At 41.1% G+C, this 14,856-nt stretch overlaps 1 protein-coding gene across 1 annotated transcript in view; it reads left to right on the top strand.

The window, feature by feature from the left end:
- Positions 1 to 556: 556 nt before the first annotated feature.
- Positions 557 to 14,856, top strand: part of Impg1 (interphotoreceptor matrix proteoglycan 1) — a 116,264-nt gene continuing 101,964 nt past the window's right edge. Inside the window, exons 1-4 of the mRNA XM_052729495.1 lie at positions 557 to 782; positions 7,004 to 7,170; positions 7,427 to 7,455; positions 11,917 to 11,981. Coding sequence (XP_052585455.1) covers positions 635 to 782; positions 7,004 to 7,170; positions 7,427 to 7,455; positions 11,917 to 11,981 — 409 coding nt within the window. The 5' untranslated portion in view covers positions 557 to 634. The remainder of the gene's footprint in view (positions 783 to 7,003; positions 7,171 to 7,426; positions 7,456 to 11,916; positions 11,982 to 14,856) is intronic.

The raw sequence follows: 14,856 nt of genomic DNA, 5'->3' as shown, positions 1-14,856 counted from the left end.
GTGTGAACGCCATCAAAGACCACCCGTGCCCCAAGACACTCCCAGCCAGATTGCTGCCTTCTGAACCCTGACCTCCAGAAATCCTAGGGCTGCCAATTAAAGGCAGGAAGGCTTTGCTGTTGTGGTTTTTCTCTGAGGTTTTTAGAAGCACTCCGCTTCCTCCTCATCAGGACTACACCTCTGGGTACCACAGTGTTTTACCATTCTCCACCTTGATAATAGTGTCTCTTGAGAGGTTTGAGTGCTGAGTCGGGAGTGAGTTTCAGAGTGATGTGTAGGAAGTGGTTTTGATATTTGGCAGTTCCTAAAGGCTAGGTGATTTGAGATGTTGCTATTTTATATATATATATATATATATATTTGACCAGCTCATTATACTATTCTCTTATTTCTGAAACTGCCTTGTCATTGAGGTATTGAAGTCGTTGGCTGTACCAAAATAGAAATTCCATAAACCAGAGGGCTTTTGTTTATTTCATTAATCTATCCACATAAGAAGCATGTACACATGAGTGTATATATTCACCATGAAATCCATTTTTCTCTTACAGATACCTCCATTAAAATACACAGCTCTGAAACTAAAAACATAAACAAAGTCCCAGGAATTGAAACAATTGAAAGTATAACAAAAATGCACAAAGTGTCAACTATGAGACGAATATTTGATTTGGCAAAGCTTCGAACCAAAAGATCAACGCTTTTCCCAGCTGTTAACATCTGTCCACAGGAGTCTTTGAGACAGATTTTAGCAAGTCTTCAAGCTTATTATAGACTGAGAGGTAAGAACAGCCATGGGAGCCTTCAGCCCTTGGTTCTCTTTATCCTCTCTCTCCTACTAACCCACAGATTATCTTCAGCCCTAATCAGTTCAAGGTCTCTTATTCCTCCATAAGAACTGTAAACATCAGTCTAATAGAATAATGGGCCATAACCTACAAAATGGTGGTGTTTCTGAGAGCTTATGATTTAAAATAATTTGTTATGCTACATGGAACCATTGGGGCCCAGGAAAAACCATCAAAAAAAAAAAAAAAAAAGCCTTGCTATACAGGATTTAATTGTTTTGTTTTTTTCAAAGTCCACTCTTGAATTTTAATGTTCTTATTAAGTAAAAAACCTAGCATAGTTGCAATGTCAGGAAGCTGATTATGACTTAGGATTTCTTTTTTTTTTTCTTCAAAAGAACATTACAGCCCATAACCTTTCTCTTTCAATAATAAGTGTATGTATTGCTGAATCCGCCCCCCCGCCCAAAAAAAAGCCCTTGGAAAGTTTAGAAACTTGGAGGTGAGTTAAAGTACAGAGGAGACACAAATTATGAATGACTTCCACAGTGTGCAGGGTGCTACTGCACCTTCAGGCTGAAGCACAGTGCAATTTTTACCAAGACAACACAGCAGGGTACCTTGCAATTCCTGAAAATCACTAAGGCGTTAAATCAACCACAGCTGCCAGCAGCTGTCCTGCTCATTTCAATGACTTAATATGGATTAAGAATTCACATAGTGTGGTGTGGTGGTTTGAAAGAAAATGGCCCCCAAAGGGAGTGGCACTATTAGAAGGTGTAGCCTTGTTAGAGGAAGGGTGTCACTGTGGAGGTGGGCTTTGAGGTCTCATATATGCTCAAGATACCGCCCAGTGGCTCAGACCACTTCCTATTGCCTTCTGATCAAGATGTAGCCAGCACCATGTCTGCCTGCGCACTGTCATGTCCCACCATGATGATAATGAACTGAACCTCTGAAAATGTAAGCCACCCCAATTAAATGTTCCTTTATAAGAGTTGCCATAGTCTCGGTGCCTCTTCACAGCAATAGAAACCCTAACTAAGACACATGGCTTCTCCTTCAAAATAAAAAAATATATATATTTGTAGTTGGTATTCTGTCCTCTAAGTATCTACAAAAGATGCCAAGTATCTTTTCTCTCCTGGCTAAGTTTTTCTTGCACGTCAAAGTTGAGCAGACTGCTGTTTCCCACCTTTACAACACCAGGTGTTGTTAGTTTCCATGCCAAAATGTGCATCTTCCCGCTCTATTGAAAGCTGGGTACAGTAGCAACTGGTCCAGTTCTAGCCTGTGATGGAGTGGGCCTCCTGACAGTCCAGAACACATTTGTGGTCCTGACATCCAAAGAACCTCCTTGATGTCTACACCCACCTGTAGGGGCGCTGGGACTCAATTCATTTTAGGAGTTCTTACTCAGTTTTGACTAAGGGCTTCAAAAACATTAAGCCCTCTGTTCCTACATGTCTAATTGTATGTGAAGGTAAAGGGGTAACTGCTTTCTGACTTAGCCATAGGAAAATGGAAGTTATTGTATCATGCTCAAAAGGAAAACCCTAGTTATAGACACTGTGAGATCCTAGCACATTCTCTTCACAGAAGTTTCTCAGTAAAATGCCTGCTGAGGGGTATGGGAAGCAAGCATCCCATTCATCAGCAATGCAAGGAAGAGACAGTAATGTGTGAATTATTTATGCTGGGTGTGGCTACACATTGATCAGATAATGATGCTGGCAAGTTCTGTAAAGTTTGTTAATGGACAGAATCGTGTGTGTGTGTGTGTGTGTGTGTGTGTGTGTGTGTGTGTGTGTGCGCGCGCGCGCACCACAATTACTGCTTACTCTTTCTCCTGTAAAATCTAATTATTTGCAGTACTGACATATATAACTCACCAGAGGTATTTGTGGGATGCACTATTGCTATGACCAAATTTTGAGCTCCGAATTTTAATGCATAGCTCTTTATTGTTGATTAGGTTTGCCTCTTTCATTCTTGTTCCCCTGAACAAAACAAAACACTGTTTTCCTCCCCACAGCAAATGACAGTCCATTATCTTTATGGCTGCCTCTGGGTGATATGAAATTTTACTATTCATCAGTGTGTGTTTCTTAAGTCTGAAAAATTGGTTCACAAAGAAACAAGAAATAAGAGCTAGCCACAAAGCTGTATTCCTTTGATGGAGTGACTCACTCACTCTTCTCATCACTGCCTTTACAGAATGATCTGCTGACATCTTCCAACAGACTCAGGAGAGAAAGCTCCCCACTCTGACATCAAATAGAAATAGTGAACTATACCCCACCACCCCACCCCACCCACCTCCCAATGCTTAAAGCACCACAAGTGAAATATATAGAACTTTGTGTGGAATCATTAAGATGCTGTCCAAAAGCACAAAGGCAAGCAAAGAGAGTTTGTTTCTGGCAGTCTCAAGTGAAACGCCCTCAAAGATGCCTGCCCTCACATTCCCCACGGTGCTGGAGCCCAAGGCTCTCCCCTTTTCTCTCTTTGCTCTTTCTCAGTCCCAATACCAAGTCACATTTGGGGCTTTTGAGAGAGCTCAGCAGGCAAAAGGACTTGCCACTAAGTCTGAGGATGTGATTTGAGTCTCCAGAACCCACATGGTAGAAGGAGGGAACAGACCCAACTACGACAAGTTGTCCTCTGACCTCCACACATGTAAGCATGCACACACACACACACACACACACACACACACACACACACACACACACGTCTCAAAAAGAAAACCCATTGGTTCTAGTTTTTAACCAGTTGCTTTCCTTGTTGCTGTGATGAAATTCCTGACCACTCAAGGGAGGAAGGGTTTATTCACTCTTGGAAAGTACAGGCATTCCCTGCAGGGAAAACACTACAGCAGGAACAGGAGGTGCCTGATCACATTGTTCTCCCATCCATCGGGAAAGCAGAGAAAACAGCATGCTCTGCTCCCTTCCTCCTTTACACAGCCTGAGACCTGAGCCAATGAAATGGTGCTGCTCTCATTTAGGGAACGTCTTCTACCTCAATCAAGCTTAGAAAACCCTCACAGACATGCCTACAGGTTTGATTCTAAATCCAGTCAAGTTGATAATCATGACTGAACATCATAAGTTTCACATCCTTGATATAATGGTCCTTATAAACATCAATGCCCCTAGCAGACAAATCTTTAAGTAACTTCCTTGTGCTTCAAGAATAAATAATTCTCTTCTCGGTGTCTTTATGAAAAGCAGGTGCCGATGTCTATGGGGAAAAGTCCAACAAGGAAAGGAGGAAGAAAGAATGACATGGGTCTTATAAACAAAATTCAGCCTGGGTCTCCCTGCATGACAGGGCACACACTGCAGAGATCTGTCTTGATATGTCCTACAGAGGGAGGACTCAGAAAAACGAATAAACACCCACAATGCACACACAGAGACATATATGTATGTGTATGTATAATGTACACGTGCATACATACATATAACACATATGCACATACACATCTAAGAAGCCTGCAAGTTTGAGTTTAGGCTCAACTTGGAATAGCTAGTAAGATAAACTCAGAATAAAACTTGTCCAAGCCTTAACATGGACTGAAATCAAACAAAAACCATGTGTCCCACAAATGAAAACCAAAAGCACCGTGCTCAAGGTTGTACCTCTCTGGTAATGAGAAGGGACTGTTGAATCACGGCCTCCTGGTGTTTGTGGATATTGTCCACGAAAGGCACCAACACTGAGCCTCAAAGGCAGTTTCTTGTATGCATTGTTGTATCTCCGAGGGCAGTTCAGGGAGGGTTGAACTAACCTAGCAGGTACACTGTGGGGAAAGGCAACAGCAAAAAGACATGTCCCTACAGACAGATGGAATATGAGGGCTAGGAGGTCAGCAAGGGCAGTCAGTTTGCTCAGGCTAGACCTACAACTATTTGCTCAGGCTTGGACAAATCTGCAGATTTCCAATTGCCTTTTCTCCTTGAGTGTCAAGGAGAGAAGGAGTGTTCCATGCTGCGGCTGTCAGGCCTGGCACTGTGATCTTTGCAGACAGTACAGAGGTCACGTTGCAAAGCACATTTTCTGTGTGGGGCTACTGCCCTGATCTCCTACGGCTTCACTCGGTGTGAAAGACAGGGCATGTGAGTATTCAGAATGCTATCCTCCTGCCTCTGAGTTACTGTGAAGAGATTAGTTCCCCCGACGATTCTGGTCAGGTGCTGCTGGCCAAGGGCCTGGGCTTTTATTGATCTGAAATCCCCTTTGCCTCTTAAAACAGAAAGTGTAGAGAAATGCGGACATGGCATCAGTTGGCAAGTGGGACATCATACACAGGAGTAAGATTCCAAGCTGTTTTTTCCTCATCTTGTGCCTCCCACAACTGTTTTTCTTTAGAAAGTCAGATGATGTCAACTTCTCCCCAAAAAGTTCCAATTCCTTCTCAATTCCTAAAATTCTTAAATTCCCAATTCCTAAAACAAAAGTAAATAATGAATGAATAAATAAATAAATAAATAAATAAATAAATAAGCAGAGATATTGTTGACTGTGAAAGTCTGCTAACATATCTTATTAACCTCTTACACTAACTTTTCTCTGTGTAACCCAGGCACATTTTTCAGTTGACATCTAAAGTTCTCCATCATGAGTTTAAATAATTAATAAGGATGTTGCTTTCAGTGAGATGTAAATATTGATATTTAAAATAAGAGTCAGATCATTCTGTGGTCTAATGGATTCTGCCATGCCCTCTGATTATTGAGTCATCAAGTTCTTTTAACAAATAGATTAACAAGCTGTTCTTGAGAGTCAGGTTAGTGTTGCGCTGGGGGGTGTGGTTCAGTGGTTAAGTACTTCTCTGGCATTGGTGAGCTCTGGGTTCAATCACCAGCATTGTGGGGTGGAGGGGCATGAAAGCTGATCAGTGACATCAAGTTTTCAGACAAACAAAATCTGAATTAGGTAGTAGGGTACAGTGGTAGACCTGCCAAGCATAGCCAGTGTCCTCAGTTCAAGAAGCAGAAAATGCCACACCCACATTTCCTTCACATATCTCTGAGTCTCAAGTCTATGTAATTTATGTTTATGTTTTGATTAGATACCTCCTCTCCCTGTGACAGGCTTCCATGTGTACATGAGGACCACCCATCCATACCTTGCACCCCATTGTCTTCCCCTTAGCACATATTAGGTGCTCAAAAGGGTTAGGTGATTTAATTTCCATGGGCTGTTGTCTTAGTTTCTTTCCTTGGCATTGTGATAAAACACCCAAACAAAGGCAATTTAAAGGATGCATAGATTCTTGTTTTTGTTTATTGTTTTGTTTGTTTTTTGGTTTGGGGGGGTTGTTATTGTTGTTATTTTTGCTTGTTTGTTGTCAATGTGATTTAAGCTAGGGTCATCTGGGAAGAGGGAACATAAGAAATGCCTCTGTCACGCTGACCTGTAGGCAAGTCTGTGGGGCATTTTCTTGAGTAATGATGGATGTGGGAGGGCCCAGCTCACCGTGGGCAGTGCCACCCTTGAGCAGGTGGTCCTAGGTTATATAAGAATGCAGGATGAGTGAGTCACGGGAGGCAAGCACTCCTCTATGGCCTCGGTTCAATTCCTGCTTCTAGGTTCCTGCCCTGATTGAATTCCTGCCTTGGCTTTCCTCAATGATGGGCTGGGAATGGGATGCGTTAGCCAAATAAACCTTTTCCTCCCCAAGTTTCTTTTGGTCATGGTCTCTATCACAGCAGTGGCAGACAAACTAGAACAGGGATAAAGGGTTTATTCGGCTAAATTCCATGTTCTAGTTCATCATGGCAGATGACGGACTTGAGAAGGATCATGGCAGAAGGGACTTAAGAAAACTGTTCATATTATGTCCGTATTCAAGAGAAAGAGTGATGAATTAATGTGTGCATACTAGTGCTATACCCAGTTTCTCCATTTTTACTGGATCCCAGTCACTGAATGACCTCATCTATAGGGGTGGGGGGAGTTGTTCCTACCTCAGTTACGCAATCAAGATACACCCCCTAACACGCAGATATACCCGTAGGTCAACCTAATGTAGCAAGACAATCCCTTCTTGATGCTCTCTGACTCCAGATTGTGTCAGATGACACATAACACTGGCTGTCACCACTGTAGATTAGTGTGTCAATGTAAGCCTGAAAATATTTTCAGACTGTGTGCTTGGGGAAAGGACTTTTCCATCCTGCACCCCTAACTGCTGTGTGTTACAGTGTGTCAAGAAATAGTGTGGGAAGCATATCGGGTCTTTCTGGATCGCATTCCAGACACAGAGGAATATCAAGACTGGGTCAGCCTCTGCCAGAAGGAGACCTTCTGCCTCTTTGACATCGGGCAAAACTTCAGCAGCTCCCAGGAGCACCTGGACCTTCTTCAGCAGGTGAGCCTGCACAATGCCCCAGCAGTAGCGAGGTCTCCAGCCCCTGCCCCTTTGAAATGGTTTCCAAGACATAAGGGTTACTTGACAAAATACTTAGAGATCGCTAATAAGACAGACAGGAATTTTTATTCCTGCAAAATAATATTGCACAGGCAGGTTGAAGTGTAGTTGAAGTCAGAGGGAATGAAAATAGACTTTAGCTCTTCAGTTGGCATTATCTCTGGGTAAAATTACTTTTTATCATTTTTTTTTTCAGAGAATGAAACAGAGAAGCTTCCCTGAGAGGTAAGTACCCAAAATAGAATTCTGGATGCTCTTGACTTTCAAAAGATCATATAATGGAGTGCAACTAAGCTACTGTACCTTGATGGTCTGTCAGCCTCCAAGATCTGTTTAGGTTATTCTGATCGACAAGGTTTGCACAGATTGCACTGAAGACAGAGAAGTGCACAGAGGGAAAGGGGGTAGACCTGACAGACTGACACAGATGTTTGTAAGAAAATAGAATTCCTCACGGTGTGATACACATCTAATGTGTATTTTCACTTAAAGGATCTAGGGCAATCAAAAGTTTAACTCTTAGGACTCACAGCAAACTATGAGTTACATCAGGAAAATACTTAACACGATCAGAGAGCAACCTGAATTTTTTACCTCTCATTTGGTATTCTGGAAAGTGCTAGTATTTCTCAAGCTAAATGACTGAAGCACTGAGCTATATCCTCAACAAGAATTGAATATCAAATAAGCAAATTTAGCTACACGGAGAGAGAGTGGGGGAGAGAGAGCATTAGCTAAAATGATTGAAGAAGAGATGCTGTTGTCAAACTCCAAACTCATAAATCACACGCAGTCGATGGCATGATGAAATCATACCCATTTAGACACATAAGTCACAGGAAATACCTCAAAATGCCTTTCACATCTGTTACTTTGTTTCTTGTCTCTTTGCTGCCAACCTGTCTGTCCTATAGCTCAGTCAGTTTACTCTGTGGCAGTAAATATCAAGTCTGATCGCCCCCAGTAGATATCTGGGCCACTAATTTTTCCCTCTTCAACATCACTACTTCTAGATTAATAAATCTGGCATATTTCTTTTGTATGTCAAGTCCTATTTGATACCACTCAAAATATCCCCTCATTGTCCCCCACGGTCTTCTGAACATCCTATGCCCTGCCTCTCCACCCCAAGTCTATGCACAGGAAGCTGCATGTTAAGAACTGCATCGGTGGCATCTCTTGGCCTCTGGCTTGTGGGTAGGACCAGCCAAAACACACACACACACACACACACACACACACACACACACACACACACACACACACTTGCAAAGTCTCTGAACACTATCACCTTCATGTTCAGCTCTGGCCTGTCCAGCAGCTCCTTCCACAGTTTTCTGTTCTGGCTTCTATCCAACCCATTGTTTCCAGCCACATGGTACTATATTTTTATCTTTCTGTTTTTCCACAATGTAACAACCACTTGACTGTGTCTTGCTTAAATAACCTTCCTGTTGATGTTGCTTGTTTCTTCCCAGGCCTTTTACTAAACCAAAGGGAACACTAACTAACTAACTCGTACTTCTTGTCCACTGACCTCTCCAATTGGCCTCACACTACCCATGATCCAACTGCTGCCTCTGTGCCGTTTTCTCACTGCACACCCTGATCACACTGGGCTCTGATCTGAGGGTTTTCTCTCCTCTATGGAAGACCCTACCTCCTCCATTCTACCTATTCAAATCCTCCTCTCTTCCAAGCTCTTGTCTTAGTTACCTTTCTCCTGCTGTGGCAGAGCACCAAGAACAAGGCAACTTATTTTTTTAAAGCGTTTAGTGGAGGCTTACGGTGTCAGAGGGTGAGGTCATGGCCATCGTGCTAGGGAGTACTGCAGCAGGCAGGCACGCACGGTGCTAGAGCAGTCACAGAGACGCGCTTACATCTTGAAGCCCATCATTGAGAACAAATCAGAGACGGAGGGAGGAAAAGAGTGAGGGAGGGAAGGAGGGAAGGAGAGAGAGAGAGAGAGAGAGAGAGAGAGAGAGAGAGAGAGAGAGAACTCTAACTAGTAATAGTGGCCTGGCTTTTGAAACCACAAAATCCACTCTCAGTGACACACCTCCTCCAGCAAGGGCACATCTCCTAATCCTTCCCAAACAGTTCTACCAGCTGTAGACCAAGCATCCAAACCTATGAGCCTATGGGAACCATGTTCATTCAAACCACCACACTCCAGGTATCTTCACAATCCATTTAAGGCTGCAGCCTGTCTTGAACTTTGTTTGGCACCTACCTTCTGGCTGAGCATTTCCTTCCTTTTCTTGCTTTGCTGGGAAAGTGCCAACTCCCCCTCGGCAGCAGGACCCATGTGATACTCTCCACCTGCTGTGTGAGACAGCAGAGCTGTCTCTCATTTTCTTAATCAAGTGTGCGTGCTGAGCTACTCTGACTCAACTTCAGCAAGCTATTGCCAGGAAGGACGACATAACCTGGTCAAGGTTTAGACCTACACTCCTGACTTTGTTCACAAGACACAGAGATAGTCTCTGCTGATTTAAATATTGGACAATGGTTTACTGACTCCAACTTTCAAAAAGCCTTAGAGCTGAGAAGAGGCCACCCACATGAAAAGCCATCACAAAACATTTTAATTCTTGATAGAGAAACATAAAAAATTATGGAACATTCACCTCTTCCAGACAGAGAAAAACTCTTTTCATCCCTGCCTTTGTCCATGCATTGTTAAAGAGGAGGAAAAGACTCAAATTCCTAGCAGCTTCAGACGCCAAGGCAGATAAAGGGAAAATTTCTCTTTCACATAAAACCTTTCCAAGGAGAAAAGAGAATTTTCACGCCCCTGACTAGTCCATAATTCTGCCAATTTCAAATGGCTTTGAAATGAAGGCCAGTACAAGAACCTGGTACCCCACCCAGACTTCCAACCAGAGCTTCTGGCGGGTAATACAAATTGCCAGCTTAGAGGAAGGATCACAAGTGACAGTGGAGGATAAAGATGCCACCCAAGAATGCAGCACATACCAGAACGCTAATCTGTAACTAAGCAGTGACCGCCATTGTCATAACTCTCCTCCTCTGGCTTAGTTTCTTTTTCATGATGACTCGGAACAAGGAGAGTTGAGTAGTCTTAAGAGGAAGGCCTAAGCATAAACAAAGGTCTATAAAATGAAAAAGAAAGAAAATTTCCCTAAATCATAAATACCACAGTGTTTGACATTTAAATATCATCTTCACAAAAGCTATTTTTTAAGCCTATAGCGTAATACCAGAAAAACAGTAAGAATGGCTGATTTCAAATTCCAGTAGAATTTAAGCTTATACTATCCTGGATCTACCAATCTACTTACCCATTTCTACTATGGACATCCATTGTTTTGTTTTGGTTTTTTGTGTATGGAGTGTGTGTGTGTGTGTGTGTGTGTGTGTGTGTGTGTGTGTGTGTGTGTATGTGTGTGTGAATGCATGTGCACATATGTTTGCAGGTGTGCTCACCTATGCTATACATGTGGAGGTTAGAGGTCAACGTCATTGTCTTCTGCCATCACTTTCTACTTTCCTTTACTTTTGAAACATGGTCTCTTACTATAAATGGAGTCCTCTGTTTCAGCTACTCTGGCTGGCTAGTGAACCCGTTAGATCTGCCTATCTCCAACACCCAGTGCTGGGATTATAGACCCATATCTCTGTGTCCACATTTTATATAGACTCTGGGGTATGGCGGGGAGTTCAAGTTCAGATCTTCATACTTGCACAGTCACTTACTCACTGACCCATCTCCCAAGCTCCAACATCCATTTTTATTGGTCAGAGTGTACAACAGGAGAGCTGATAATATGTAAACATTACACTTCCTAGCATTTTGGAAAGGGTTGGCATGGCAGAGGTGTGTTGGCTCTGTCCAATCTAGATAACTCTGTAAGAACAGAGTATCAATCATTTCTTTACATCTCTGTCTTCATGAACCACAGAAAACAATATATTATACTAAAGAAGATGCTATCAACTGGGACCCACCACTTAGAGAAACAAAACTTTCAGTGAGATCCAAAGCTTATCATGCCCACAATTCCTATTTCCCATCAAGAATGGGCTGATACTGAATATGCAGGCAGTTCTGCCACTGAGACCTTGGGTCTGACCCTAGAATATCTCCCACATTGCCATCCATGGATCTGAAGTCTTACCCCCAGCTCTCTGGGCTAGTTATCATTGTACACTATGGAAAGAATAGAGACTTAATAAATCTGTACTATTCAGAAACTAATTCTCTCCCATTTTTTTTTAACTCCAACAGTTCTTTGTTGGATAGGCACACTCACAGGCGTCTGAGGCTTGGAAGGAATATTTCCATGTCCAGTTATGTCACCCATTATATCAAGAATATTGTGTTGTAATGGAACAATAGAATATTAGGACCCAAATGAAGTTCAGTTTTGCTTACTGTAGAAATGTCCCCCTGAGACCACACAAAGCCAAAAGGCTGAGAGAAAGACCAGGAGTCAAGCATAACCATTAGAAGAGGTGGTTTGAGTTTTTCTTCAATGATATAGATGTAGATACAGATATAGATAGATTCAAACCTCACTTCAGTAATAAAAACAGGTAAATCTAGACTAAAAAATGCTTTTTCTCTAATAGTTTGTCTATATAGTGTAGGCGAACTCAAATGCAGGCTCCCTATCATGGAGTTCCTCTTTACCACTTCTTTCTTTTCTTTTGTGCTAATAGAAGAGACGAAATAGCCCCAGAGGAGACACTGTCAGAGCCTACCAAAACCCCTGTGTTATCCACGGGTAAGTTTAGATCTTATTCCATCTACTCCCCACTGTTAATTCAAACCATAATGGAGAAGGTATTTACAAAGCACTCCTTGATGAAAGCTGGTAAAACTTATGATTCACTTGCTCTTTTCTAGAAGTTTGGGTTCTATTGTGGAATATCTATATGCATAACAAATACTGTTTGGTCAACACATTTAAGCCTAAATACCTTTCAAATCACTAATTTCTTCATAGACATTGCTAAATTGAAACCTGATTTCTGGGGCTAGCGATATTGCTCAATAGAGAGTGCTTACCTAGCTTGAGGCCCTGAGTTCAACTCCTGCACTATGGAGAAAAATAATACTAAACTTCTGTATTTGTGGATTTTGCCAAATGTTATTATAATTTAAACAGGTTACTGGCCAAAATGGCAAACACCTATCTCATTGCACATTTTCCAATACTGAATATAAAGTTTTAGCTTTAAGTTTTTTAACATTTTGTTAGTGTGTGGGTATGTGTATGTGTATGTGTATGGTGTGTATGTGTGAGCGCAGGCATGCATGCACATGTGGTAGTCCGAGGATAACTGTGGAGTGGATTCTCTCCTCTACCTGGACATGGGCTCCAGGGATCAGACTCAGGTCATCAAGCTTGCAGAGCAAGTAACTTTAGCTGCTGAGTCATCTCAATTTTCAAAATAGACAAGGGAAGGATGTTCCTTTAAATCTATACATTAAAAAATAGAAATGTTTTAAACAATGAAAATACATTTTATTTACTGACATTCACAAAAGCTGCTGTGATTTTGTTTTTATATTTCTTCTGATTTAAAATAATTTACTGGGGTTGGAGATTTAGCTCAGTGGTAGAGTGCTTGCCTAGCAAGCGCAAGGTCCTGGGTTCGGTCCTCAGCTCTGAAAAAAAGAAAGAAAGAAAGAAAGAAAGAAAGAAAGAAAGAAAGAAAGAGAGAAAAAAAATTACCATTTCTAGGCTTACTTCCAACTAATAATGCAATAAGAGTTCAATTTCAATTACATAAATTAGTGAAAAACATTCTTTAACAAATAGAGAGTTGTATAGTTGTTAATTCCTCTTCTAAATAGATGAGGTTTGACCTGTGATTCTTAATATCAAGACATATTTGGAAAAGTATTGTTTACAGGAAGCATTTCTTTAAAAGATCCTTCATGCGGCTTTCTTTTATACAGTAGAAAACAACAATATTAATAGCATTAAAATTTGTTTTTCTGTTTTTTTTAAACAGGATATTTTTAAAACAGTATGTTTTATCTGTCAAGGACCTTCATAACAAAATTAAATTTATTGGGTAAAGACTTAAATTGAAACTCTTCTTTAAGGCTTGGAGGGGAATGGGATTTGCAGGTGAAAGTCGGCAGTATTCAGACTACTTTGGACACCACAGGGGCTTCGCTGGAGCCTTGGTCCTGACCTTCCCCTCTCTGACAGCCGAAAGAAGCAGTTTTGAAAGTGGGTCTATCCATTAGTGTGGGTTGCATCTGTAGGTAGTAATTTACCCTCAGAGTCCTGCTGGAGTTTGTGCCCAGTGACTTGAGCACACTGGCTGAAGTTTAGCTGTTGAGCTATACACGGTCCAATGGAGAAGACTAATACCCTACTACAACTTAACCCCAGCTGAACACTCCAAGTACTTCAGCTGAAGAACTATCAGTAATCAAAATATCCAGCCAATGACCTAATCCCAGATGCATGTGTCCCACTGAAGAAACACATGAAACATGAAAATTAAAATTAAAAAAATCAAATAAAGGCACTATGGCTCCTCTAAATACATGATAATGTATTCTAATAAGAGTAAGTTAGATGAAACCCAAACAAAGAATTCAAAAGAATGGTTATAAGAATGGAGGATTCAATAAAGAGAAAGAAAGACTAAGAACAATTAAATTGAAACTATGAAAATGAAAATTTCAATAGGTCAAATAAAAAACTCAGTGGAAAGACTCACCAATGGATTGATCAGTAAGAGGGAGAATATCAAACCTCGAAGGCATGGTTATGAATTATAACATTCAGACAATGACAGACAATATAATGAAGAATGCAAATAGAACATGCGAGACATCATTAAAAGATGAAATTTATGAATCGTAGACATAGAGGAAAGAGAAGTAGTGTGTGTGTGTGTGTGTATGTGTGTGTGTGTGTGTGTGTGTATGTGTGTGAAAACACAGGAAATATAAGCGATTAGATTATAGCAGATAATTGTCTAAATATAGGGAAAAGATGACTGTCCAGATACAGGAGACATTAGAATGACAGAGATAAGACCAGAAAAGAACCTCCTTATGTCAACAGTAGAGTTAAAACAATAAGTGTGCAGAACACAGAGAAAAAGAAAGCTGCAAGAGAGGAGCAGCAAGCCAAACGAAAAAGTAAACCCAGGAAAGTGACAGAAACTCTGAAAGCAAACGGCATGGAGTGATGTGTTCCAAGCTCTGACAGACAATAGCTGCCCATCCAGATTACTATATCCAACAAAATTGTTTTTCATAATTGAAGGAAAAACTAAAACATTCCATGATAAACACAAGTTAAAAGAACTTAGGACACTGAGCCAGCACTGCAGGACTACTAGATACATTGACCTAAACAGATCTATTAAACCACAGGAAAACATCAACCACACTTTAATAGTAATAAGCAAAGGAGGATTAGGAAGGTTCCAAATATTACAGACACAGCAAAATGGCAGGAATTAATACCCAGCTTTCAATAATATCTGCGTTAATAGTTTCAATTCTGCAATCAAAGGACACATACTAACAGACTGGATTTAAAAGCAAGGTCTCTTTGTTTGTTGTCTGTAATAAACACAAAAACAAACACAGACATAGGGTGGAAGGATGGAAAAATGTATTCT

This window comes from Peromyscus californicus, unplaced genomic scaffold, assembly GCF_007827085.1.
Source record: "Peromyscus californicus insignis strain IS unplaced genomic scaffold, ASM782708v3 Scaffold_11__1_contigs__length_118956290, whole genome shotgun sequence".
Taxonomy (NCBI): Eukaryota; Metazoa; Chordata; class Mammalia; order Rodentia; family Cricetidae; genus Peromyscus; species Peromyscus californicus.
This window is presented reverse-complemented; position numbering and strand designations above follow the sequence as displayed.